Source organism: Arachis duranensis, chromosome 1 (assembly GCF_000817695.3).
Source record: "Arachis duranensis cultivar V14167 chromosome 1, aradu.V14167.gnm2.J7QH, whole genome shotgun sequence".
Lineage (NCBI taxonomy): Eukaryota > Viridiplantae > Streptophyta > Magnoliopsida > Fabales > Fabaceae > Arachis > Arachis duranensis.
The window spans coordinates 102,320,715-102,333,243 of NC_029772.3; the positions used below are offsets into that span (position 1 = coordinate 102,320,715).

The window sequence follows — 12,529 nt, forward strand, 5'->3', positions numbered from 1 at the left end:
GGTTGTCATTTGGCATCTCCAGTAATTGGAGTTTCCACGTTAAATTTTTGTGTTGTGATTGTGTCTATTTTATTTCTCTGTGAAAGGTATTTTCTCAAGGAGGAATGGTGTATTATTCCCAACAGAGGGCGTGTTACGCCCTTAATGGCGTGCCACGCTAAGACTTGAAGACACTTCCAGGGACCAAGGCAACCATGGCATGCTACGTCAAGTTCTTCCAAGTGCCATACCAAGCATTCCAAGTGCCACGCTATTCCACACGCCACACACCCCTTCCACACGCCTTCAACCCCTCCAAAGTATTGGTGTGTGCCACGCCAAGGCCAAAGTTCAGGGGCTTCCATGCCTACTAATGGAACTCAAGTGGCACGCCACTCACACGTCAAGTTCAACACCTTTCAAGTTCCACGCCAAGTCACACGCCAATGCCTTCCATCCTTGGGTTAAGTTCCAGTGACAATCCAAGTGCCATACTACTTCACCCAAGTGTCACACCACTTTACCCAATTTCAAGACCAATTGCAAGATCTATGATTTCATTGAATACAAAATATTTCAAATAATGGGCAAGTTTTGAATTTCAATTACAAGAAGAAGATCAGTTTTAGTTTAGATTGATTAGGAAAGATTTAATTTAATTTGATTTTGTTCTGAATTTGAAAGTTAGATTTATATTAGAATATAAATAAGTCTAAAGAACTATTTCACTCAGACACCACTTAACTTTACATCACACAAAATAATCCATCTCTGTTTTACATTCACCATGAACAACTAATCCTCCATTATTAAGATTAGGAGACCTATTAATATTTTTAGAGTAAAGGACATTTTCGTCCCTGACTTTTTTTTCACGGACATTTTCGTCCTCAAGCAATGGAAAATACATTAAAGCCCCTGACCCCTGAAAAACGTGGACATTTATGTCCTTTCGTTGAATTCAGCCGTTTGCACTGGACGGAAAAGTCTGAGTTGGCAGAGGTGGCGTTGAGGTGGCATGTAACGGAGGCCAGGTGGTATGGAGCATTTCGTAACAGGACATATAAGTCCCTGGAGACGAAAACGACGCCATTTCGTCTCCTCCCCCAATCTTTCAAATTTCTCTGCCTTTTCTTCTTCCTTTGTCCTTTTTCCCTTCCATTCTTCTTCCTCGGCCCCTGCCTCCATTACCGCTGCACAGTCGTGCCTCCGTCAGCCACCATCAACGCCGGCGACCTCCTCCTCCGTCAGCCACCATCACTCTCTGAGCTTGTTGATTCTTCTGATGAGGTCGCTTCTTCTTTCATTGTTAGGCATGAGCATGGGAGTGATGATATTGTTTTCGTATCATTCTTGTGGTTCTGTTTTGTGATGATTATTTCGTCTTAGTTTACATTGTTGTTGGTTGGTTTTGGATCCCTTTTCTTTCTCTTTTGGTAGACCAAGAGAATGATCAATGCAAGAACGGCCAAGCCAGCTAAGTCTCCAACAACAATGACGGCTATGGTTGCAGGTTTTAGGCCACTCGGTGACACGTTATTGCTTCCTCCTGTTGCGTTTGTTGGTGGTGTTGTGTTGATTGTTTTTGATATGGCTGCAATTGCAGGTGAAGATGTAGTTGCATTGGTTGGAGGATCAGAGAGTGTAGAAGGAATGGAACACAGAATCTTAAGAGGCTTCCCGCATAGATCAACATTCCGAGATAGAGATTCGGTTTTCTGGTTGAGTAAAGCAGAAGAATCTGGTATTGGACCTGTGAGGTTGTTTAATGAGAGATCAATAGTGGCGTTTCTAGGAATATGCCTTGCAAATGTTTGTGAAAATGTCCCTGAAACCTTGTTGTAAGAGAGGTTCAAGTACCTCAAGTTTTCCCCCACCAAACTCATTTGGTAGAGAACCGTTGAGCAGATTTGATGAAAGATCCAAAACCTCGGTGAAGTTGAAACCACTTGGGACCCTTCCTGAGAAGTAGTTACTCTTGAGTGAAACCGTTGTTAGGTTCTGCAAAGAAGTGAGGGTTTCTGGGATTGAACCACCAAAATCATTGTCAGAGAGATTGAGAACTTGAAGGCTTGTTAATTTTCCAATGAGCTCTGCTAACTATCCTGAACCCTTTTTCACCGCTTGAATTGCCACACGCTTCACTCCCTCTGCAGCCTCGATGAAATAATTTTTCACCGGTGGCGACATTACCGATTTCCTGAAGAAAGAAAAGTTCAGCTTTGGCAGCTTCACCTTCCCTGTGCCAGTGACATTCACACACAGATCAAACCCTAGGTTCGCTCCTTCCACCGGTGGCAACCTCAAGCGCCCTAAACCCAGAACACCTTGTGCGGCATTGAAACTCGCACCTGTAACGCTGGGACCAGAAACACAAAACCCGCAACCGAAGGAGAAGTCTTTTACCCACACTAGGTCGCTGCCGGTGTCCGCCATCAAGAGGAGGCTCTGAGGCGGTGATCCAATTCGAAGATCCATGAAGTATTGACCTAGCCCCGATTGAGGCACCGGAGACGAGTGGGGACTTCAGAGACCCGCGGCGGCCGTGGAGGGCCGCGAAGAGGGTTGAAAGGCGGTGAGTGTTTGAGGAGAGAAGCTGAGCTGGCAAGGAGAGTGTATTATTCTAGCAAGGTAGTGAAATGGCGTCGTTTTTTGCCTGAGGACTAATATGTCTAATTTCCAAAAGCTCAGAGCCACGTGTCATCTTGTAATGGACAGGTCAGCTCTACCTTTGCCACGTCAGAGTTTTACGTCAGGTCAAACGGAGTGAATTCAATGGAAGGGTTCATTTGTCCTCGTTTTTCAGGAGTCAGGGGCTTTAATGTATTTTTCATTGCTTGAGGACGAAAATGTCCGCGAAAAAAAGGTCAAGGACGAAAATGTCCTTTACTCATATTTTTATAAATTATTAATCTAAGTGTTTTGTTCTATTTGAGGTTTCTACATTGATCTATTTTATGATTGAATTTTCGTTCGTCATCTCTAAAGATTAGAAAGTTAGAAAATATTTTAACTCCATTTTGGATTCTAGTATTACTTTAAAAAATTTAATATTGGAATTAACTTGAAAACTCTTTTACGACTATTTAATATTGACTAGGAATAGTGTGTGACTCTTTAATTCTCATAATCATTCAATTGGTTTAGAACTAGTTTGGATAAGTAACATATAATTCAACCTAGGATCACTCTTGAACTTTATGTAAACATAAATCGAAATGGTGATTAACCTTTTTTCTCAATTAATTGATTAAGAAATTAACGATTAAGTAATTAAAGAAAAATTGAATTGTCAAAGAATTAAAATTTGATTATTTATAGTTTATCATAAATTAATCTTTGTAGGTCTTAATTAAATAAACACAAGGATTAATCTTTATGAAGAGTGAATATCTCCAAAATCTTAGCACTCTCGTTCATGTTACTTTTCTATATCATTCATATATGTTCTGTTTTAAGTTCTCTATTTTCAACATTTAAGTTCTCTCAATTATTTTTTTTTATTTTATCTTATTAAAATAATCAATTAATCATTATTTATTCAATCTGTTAATTTTTATAAAAATGATATTTATTCACCGTAATATTACTTGATATGATTTAGTGCACTTGCAGGATGAATTGATTTTGCGACCATCATTAGTCACCACATTACACATGGTTCTTCAAGCCATTTCAGCATCAGACTACACATGTCCAGGTCAATTGTACATAGAAAATGGTTCAACTTTGCCTATATCAAAATATGGTTTCTCGTATTTCATTAAAGCATCTAATAATCATATTATTATTATTATTATTATTATTATTATTATTATTATTATTATTAAAAAAGAAGGAAGAAAGGAAGAATAAAGCCTTAAGGGAACAAAGGAAAAAAATAAAATAAGGTGGCTTGCATGCTTATATACATACATAGATATATAATTCTTACACATGTTTCCTTTATATATATACGAGTCCTGCTAAGGAGATAATGGACTATTTGTACAATGGACTATTGAGTTATAAAATGAACATCTCCCATACTATCCAGAATAACTATCCGAGTACTAGGGATAATAAACATCTTCCAAAAAATTTAAACTGATTTTGGGGTTCACCAAGGATTGAACTCTTTGACCTTTCGAATCTAGCGCTCTAATACCATGTCATGATACCACTCATTCCAAAAGCTTCAGTTGAAAGGAAAAGGTAATACTAATCGTTATATGTCTAATACTCCCTAAACCTCCATTGTACATATTGTACAAATATTCCATTGGCTCCTCATACTTTCCCTATATATATAAACCATGGATACTTAGTGACTCTTGCCTTTTTAATCAAACACATCATCACTATAATAAATCCTCTATTTTTCTTCTTCCTCTTTTGATCACCAAAACTCACAAGAAAAAGAAAGAGAGAGAGCCTTGAGTGAGAGAGAACGAGAACCACCATGACCGGAAACTTTCAACTTTTGATTTTTTGAGATCCGTAACTCCGATAAAATATTTAATCTGATAAAAGTATTCGTATCCTCCTTCTCTACACATTGGCATCACTTTTTTTTGGTAGAAGTAAACGGTAACGTAACTCTCCTTCCTCTTGAATTTGGCCAATTAGAGTTCTAGGAGGCACAGACGATTTTTAACATTTTCTTCTTCAGCCACTCAGTCAAAAAGCTTCTCTGAAACTTTCGTTATTTTGATTTTGTATGGAAGTAAGGTTTTGGTAATTTTTATAATAATTAAATGTGTATTTGATAATTGAATGTCGATTTGATTGGTTATTGTTTGAGTTTGAATGAGTTTATGTTGAATTATTGTTGTTTGCTTGAGATTTTGATTCATTTATGTATGAACAGTCACCTGGGATATTTTCTATTATTTTGGGAGTAAAAATAGATTTTCAAAAAATTTTAAGAGTTATATTAGCTAATTTTGAATTATTAAAGAAATGATTATATTTTGAGTTTTATCAAGAAAAGTATTATGTTTGAATTTGATTTATTAAGAAAAAAGAGTTTAATGAAAGAGAACTGAATTTGAATTGTTTTTAAAGGGAGATTTTGATGTTTGAAAAATACTTGGGCAGTACGTAAGGGTTGTGGCTTAGTCTCACTTACTTTGGGCATGAGATGAGGAAGAAGAATTATAAATACTGAGTTTAATTATGGAGTTTTGAATGAATATGAAAGAATTGAAATGATAACAAAAGTAATAATGAATTTTGAATGTGATACCTGGGTAGTAGCAAGGATTGTGGTTTGTCCTGCTTGCTCCAAGTCAGTGATTGTGATGCCTGGTAGTAACAGCAGTAGTGGATTATTCCACTTGCTCCAGGTTGCGCTTTTAAGTACCCGCCTGGGTAGTAGTGGTAGTAGTGGTTCTTCCACTAGCTCTGAGTTAAGCGGGTAGTAGTAAGGGGGTTTTTAGCTCAAACTCACTTGCTTCGCAATGGGTGTTTCTATCCATGGTTAGCTACCAAGACGTGTCGGGTTGGCTATATAACAGATAGATGATATCATCAGCCATTGGACAGACATGCATCATACTTGTTTGCGCATATTTGTTTGTGATTGTATTTTCTATGATTGTGTGTGCTTGTGATTGAATTCTATGTTTTGTAATTATTGAGTTAGATTGTACTTTGTTGACTATTGTTATTGACTGAGAACTTAATGAAATAAGCTTAACTTCTAACTCCGATTCTACTAAGAACTCCCCAATTCTTACCCCCTATTTCCAACTCTTTCAACTACAGGTGCGAAAGTTTAGTACGGAGCTACAGGAGTATAGAAGATTGAGTTTACGAGTTAAGTTCTTAGATTTTATTTTTTCCTCGTCGTTTATTGTTTTGGTTTTTAAAGGGGTAGAATTTGTTTTTGAGAATATTGAAATAAGTCTATGTGTGTGTGAAATGAAGACTTTTCATTTTCTTAAATTAAAATTTCAGTTTGTATTCGCAAAGACTCGATATTAAATAAAGATAGTATAAAATAACAAGGTTTAGAGGTAAGTAAGGCCTGAGCTTTAGTACGATCATGAGGTGCTAAAAGGTGTGTGTGTGTGTGAAATGAATACTTTTCATTTTCTTAAATTAAAGTGTGTAAAATGAAGACTTTTCATTTTCTTAAATTAAAGTTTCGGTTTGTATTCGCAAAGACTCGATATTAAATAAAGATAGTATAAAATAACAAGGTTTAGAGGTAAGTAAGGCCTGAGCTTTAGTACGATCATGAGGTGCTAAAAGTTAATTAGGGTGTTACATGTATAATAGATAAATAAATCATTCATACTTACACAATAATAATACAATTTTTTTCTCTATTTCCTTTGACTCAATAGACAAGCTTTAATTCTGAAATAATCTCCATATCAATTATTGTTATGTCATTGTTCTGGATAATATTATCTTCTCAAAAATAGACAAAAGTACACACGAATTTGTATACGGTGGACAGATGTACCCTAAGAAATGAGTCATTTATACACTCCAATATGAAGTTTCGTTATCATTTCTATCCTTCCGTCGCTTGAGTAATTTTTCTAGCAGTGGTAGAGGCTAGGTGGCACGTTATTGTATGGTGTGACCGTTTTAGATGACACAGTGAAAAATAAAATTATTAAATTTGTTAAAATAAAATTAAAAAAAGAGTAACGAGTGACCACTGTTCATCCTCTTCCTTCTCCAATTACTTCGAACACAACCCTAGCAGAGGGTGAAAAGAAATTCTTCATTCATTTTCTTCATTCTCCTCCGTAAATCTTCTTCCTATCTCTCGTAATAGGAATTTGTAAACCCTAAGGTATCAAAATATCACAATCTCAATAAAGGAAGGATATACCTCATGCTTGTGCGAGTGGTTGTGGTGGCTCATCTTCTGCACCGAAGAATAGGAAGAAGAAGTTCGATTACAATAACGGCAAGTGTCTGCATGGACTTGACGCAGTGGTGCTTGAGTCTGCTACAGAGTGAAACCTTGGAAGGTTGTTTCTTCGTTATCTGTTATGGGAGGTATATATGTGAATTCTCATTTTTTATGATGATAAATGCTATGAATCTTATGTGAAAAGGTTGAAATTGTCATCGAATTTATGATGCAGAAGATTGAATTGAGGTGTGATTATTTTATTTGGGCTGATGAAGTTATTGATACTAAAAAAGATTGTGGGATTCAGGATCAGAGTGAAGAAAGCAAATGAAAGTCTACAGAGAAAAGCAACTGGAAAGTAGAAGAAGAAATAAAGAAGATGTTACAGACAATTGATGAAATTAATCAAGAGTTGAAGAATACTAGAAAATAGGTACAGTATGTATGCTTAGGGATAAATATATGTATTCTGTGATTGTTTATTAACACATTTCATCATTAATTGTAACTCCCTGTATGTAGAAGGAGAAATATGTAGTAAAGGTTGTCTTGTAGCTTTCATTTCCATCAATATTTGAATACAAATATTTGTTTTAATTTTATTTCTAATACGAGTCCTATGCAATAAACAACTGAAGAGCTAATTCATAATAATCAACACTTGATCAATAAGAGGATGAATAATAAGTAAGTATAACTAGAAACTGTCATTAAAAATCAACTAAAACACAAATCATGAAAATAAGAGGTCTAAACACCAAACTACAATTCACATTACAAAATAGCAAACAACAAGTCTATGCCTATAGATATTAAAATAGAGGTCTATATAAAAACAACAATTGCCTAAATTCAAACCACAAAAGTGCAATTCTAAATTACAATACCAAAACCATAGGCCTAAATGAAAATAACAATTCTCTAAATCAAAATCACAAAGCTGCAAATCCAAATCATAACACTAAAGCAACAATTATCCTTTTCCAATATAAACAGTAACACCAAAGCAGCTATTTTTGAGTTGCAGCCCTTAATCCATTTACACTTAATGATTTTGTTCCACCTATTATTTTTGTACTTGAGCCACCCTTTGCACTTAAGCCACCTTTTACCACTTTTGTACTTGGAACACTTTTTGGCTTAAGACCATTTTTTGGCTTAGGACTACTTTTTGCAGCTGGACCACCTTTTGTACTTAGACCACTTGCAACTAGGCCACTCATACTAGGAGCTAGTGGTGAAGATCTTGGGCCACTGATGGGTTGTTGGGTCAAGCTTGGGGTGGGCATAAATTGCAGGAACCTTTCTCTCATTAAAAGACTTGCAGCATTCATAAATTGCAAGATTCATTGTCTCAATGGTCATCTACAACATCTACCACTTCAACTGATGGTTTCAGTGGCTAAGAGAATGGGGGGTTGAATCTTAACCCATTTTCACTTCAGAACACTTGCTTGTCTTTGAAACAACTTCGGGAGATTTTTGTCTCGTCTTTAGCCACAAGACTTTTCTTTTTGTCTCATCACTTGGCATGAGATATTTTTCGGTTTTATCTCCTGTGCATCATAAATAGAAAATGGAGTAGAAGAGAAGAAAAATAACACCCAGATATATTCTGGTTCAGCTGCTAAGTGCAGTGTAGTCTACATCCAGTCTCCATCACAATAATGATAGAATTTTACTATAATCATTTTTTATTACATACACCAATTCTCCCTAGGAACTACCTTTCCTATCTGGGACAAGTCTAGAATTCTAAACCCAATCCTGAACTTGACTTGGTCACTGCCAAGCTTTCAACTGTAAAGTGCTAACCCAACTTACAAGGGAATTTCCACAGAATCATGAAACATAACATAGATGTACAAAGGAACTCTAAGGACATCTATGGCTTTTTCTTTTAATTTTGTACTCTCTGCCTTTTTCCGCTCTATGGCTTTTTCATACAAACCTCACTATTTGCCTTTTTCCATGAGACTCAAGACATGACAAAATTAAACAGAAAAATACAAAACAGAATACATTGAAGGAGAAAAAAATTCTGTTAGCTTAGGTAGCTCTGAGAACTATGTGCCTTGCACTCTCACTCCTTGATTCAAACCTTGACTGTTCACCCTTACTTATAGGGAGAAGTCTTCTAGGTTGAAACCAAACAAACCAAGCTAATTTCCTTCTTCTTCAAAACAGAACCGGTTCGGCTAGAGAGAGAGAGAGAGAAGAGATAACCCATGCAAAATCTAACATGCAATTACCTCTAGTCCTTCCTTGGTCACCAATCTTCATCAATCCGAGCCCTTCATCTTTTCTTGTTCTCCAAGATGAACTCTTGGCCCTTGAAGCATCATGATGATGATAGCTTCATCTGCTCCTATCTCTACCTCTTCCATCACGTAGCCACTGTAGCTACCTCCTGTGGTGGTTGAGCAAGATCAGAGACAAGCCATCCCTCCAAATATCTTTTTCTTGTTGGCCGAAATCTTCTTCAACCACTTTTGGTATGGAGAAGTCAATATTTCATCACAAAATCTTACCATAAGTGAACGAGAATCTTAGTCACAGCATACTTTTTGTTTGCTTTTTCTTGCCATCATTTTGATGGTCTTGTTGCTTGCACTTTCTTCTTTTTGGTGGCTAGGCTTAGCTTCCATGGTTACTAGGTAATGACCGAAAGAGAAGAAGCAAGATGAGAGAAAGAGGAGAGAGAAATTTGAACACTAACTAATGGATTTTGATAAAGTAAAATTAAATTTCTACTTCCCTTGCTTTAGGTAGCGTGTAGTTTGATGAGGTCCATCAAATCAAAGACCAACTCTCTCTCATGTTTCCAATACATGTATTAACTTCACTTTAATGAAATTTGAATTCCACCACATGATAGAAGTGGATTCCGTTGGAAGCAAGAAGTAATACATTTGCCTTTTCTCACCATTGGTTTCGAACCAAACAAGCAAAATTATTTGGGTTTATATCAATGGTAAATAAAACTGGCCCAACTTCATACAATATAACTAGTTTTGCACAAGGCCAAACTTTAATTTTTGTTGGGCTTATAATCTTTTCTTTTTTTTTCGGCCTAATAATAAAATCTGCAAGTAACAAAATTATTAATTAGCAAATATGAATTAGAGATCAAATCAATAATTTTGTAATTTAATTATTTTAATAATGTTTGATCATCATCAATTTAAATTGGAGTTTTCCAAACACATCATCAACTTTCTCAGATAAATTAACAGTATGATCCCAATAAATATGGCATATTCTCCTATTTTCAATAGCAAATTCATAAATTCGAACTACATTATTGTCAAGCCTAATTAAATGCAAACTATTGGATATTTCGTTCTCAACCTAGTAAAAATTCTTGAAAGAAACATACCCCAAATCCTTCCCACCATGAAAAATGTATTAAGAGTTTCGACATTCACCCTAGGAATCACAACAACCACCCCTCCAACATATTTCAGAACTCCATTCATGTTTCTCTCAAATCGTCCCTTATGATAATACACAAAAGTTATATGATTTGCCATCTGTTTATCGAAAAATTTTCAATCAAACTATAGAACAACCAAATTGATGCAAATAGTTTGTGCACAAATTGATTCATTTTCATATCATAACACAAGTACATGTAAACACTACTTAGATTAGATAATAAACAATGATTTTGCGACCTATTTCTTACATTTGATTCAATGTAGCAATAAACACATATTCAAGGAAAGGAAGCATTACCTTTGACCGCGTCTGATGTTGAACTGTCCTCCTTCGCTTACGCCTGCGCATGGACTTCTATGCTTCTCATCCTATCATACCTTTAGAATATAACGAAAGCGACGAACTACAACAAACTTACTTGTAAAGTGTTCAAAAATTCATTCTCATTGTTTAGTCTTTATTAGGGCATGTTTTCATTTAACATGAACTTATGAAAACTCTAAGAATGAAGAGACACAACTTGTAATTTTTTTTAATTTAACAAATTTAATAATGTAATAATTTTATTTGAGAAGTGTTAGGAGCTAGTAGATTTTGTAATTTGTAGTCATTAATTAGTTATCAATGATATTTTTAATAGTGTGAGATTATATCTAATGGTATAAAATTACTCAATTTATTTTTGATGATTAAATGCTGGCCAAAATTTAACAAAAATATTAATCCTCTAGACTTTTTCATTTTATTTTTTACTGTGTCATCTAAAACAGTTATATCACATAATAATGTGCCTTTACCACCACCAAAAAAATTATTCAAACAATAAAAAAATAAAAATAATAATAAAATTTTATATTATTATGTACAAATGACTCGTTAAAAAATAAAAACACATCTATCCACCGTATACAAATGTGTACTTCGTCCATTTTTCCTTATCTTCTACAGTAATTCTATCGAACAACTATATAGTTATTTAACTTTTCAAATATTTTGATGACTATTTGTTTTCTCAATTATAGAGTTACACAAATGCAATCAAGAGCTAAGAAAGTCTTCTATAAAATTAAACATACTTGCTTCTACCTAATAGCTTAATGTTAATATATAATAAATTAAAATTAGAAAGTCAATTACTTTGGATTAATAAATTTTTAAAAAATATATGTTTATCTTAAATTCTAAATTTAATAAATTCTAAATTCTTTTTTAATCCAAAACTCTAAACTTTTCAAAAAATAAGAATTTTAAAAAATAATTCTATAATAAAAAAGTTAAATAATTTTATTTAATTTAAACTAATTCTCATATACTTATTGCTTTATCAAATATATGAAATCGCGAACTCGTGACTTTTTTAACTAATATAAAGAAATTATACTATTTGAATTATAATTCATTGGTAAGAAATTCCAATATCATAAACATACATGTATAGATACAAGATATTGAATATTGTGTTGACTCATATGTTATTAATAATAAATTATATACAAATCAACACATACATAGATTGAGATATAAATAAATAATATCAAACAGGGGTAAGATTGTGATGAACAACCTCACCGTTGACTTTGACCTTATTATTATTACACTCATCAATGACATTACAAGCCATAACCTTAGCTCCAACACCACCAACTTCAGCCTCATTGCTTCCACTGCACCGTTGACACATCCTCTTCACCCACCCAAAGCATCCCCTGCCGGTGATGCTCTCCAAAGGCGTCGGCGCCCTTCCGTTCAATCTCCGGCCCAAATAGCAAGAAATCACGGCCAGAATGGCAAGCACTGAGATCACAACAAAGAATGGAGCTACAGATCCAGATGAATGCCATGCACTTCCACTAGATTCTGCTTGTTGCTGCTGCTCTGGTTCTAGAATTGAAGAAGGTGCTACCGTTGCTGATGACATTATGTTTTTGTTTAATGTGTGATTAAGATTAGATTCTATTTTAAGGTAACCATGTTAAGTGCTACTTATATAAAAGAATATGCAATGTGTGTGGTTTAAGGTTTAAGATGTTTTTAGCTTCCTTAGCGAGGTGTGAGAACTTGAGATCATTAGTGGAAAACAACGTGGAAAGATATAAAGTAAGCTCATACGCGCTTACTCAACTAATTTGTGTTGGTGCCAAGGATGATGATTAACACATTTGGTGAGTATAATAGAGGGAATAGACTTAATTTTTTAAGGACTTAGACTTAGATTTTTATAGTTACACTATAAGGGTCAATTGGTTCAAA

General features: G+C 34.8%; 1 protein-coding gene across 1 annotated transcript; it reads right to left on the reverse strand.

Moving 5' to 3' along the window:
* Window positions 1-11,727: 11,727 nt before the first annotated feature.
* On the reverse strand, window positions 11,728-12,274 carry LOC107471871 (uncharacterized). The gene has a single exon (XM_016091392.3). It carries the CDS (start codon window positions 12,195-12,197, stop codon window positions 11,814-11,816), a length of 384 nt encoding a protein of 127 aa, XP_015946878.1. The 5' UTR covers window positions 12,198-12,274; the 3' UTR covers window positions 11,728-11,813.
* Between the last annotated feature and the right edge of the window lie 255 nt (window positions 12,275-12,529).

What these genes read in the sequence shown, in the direction of transcription:
- LOC107471871 (XM_016091392.3), bottom strand. Translation starts at nt 12,197, where the DNA reads ATGTCATCAGCAACGGTAGCACCTTCTTCAATTCTAGAACCAGAGCAG.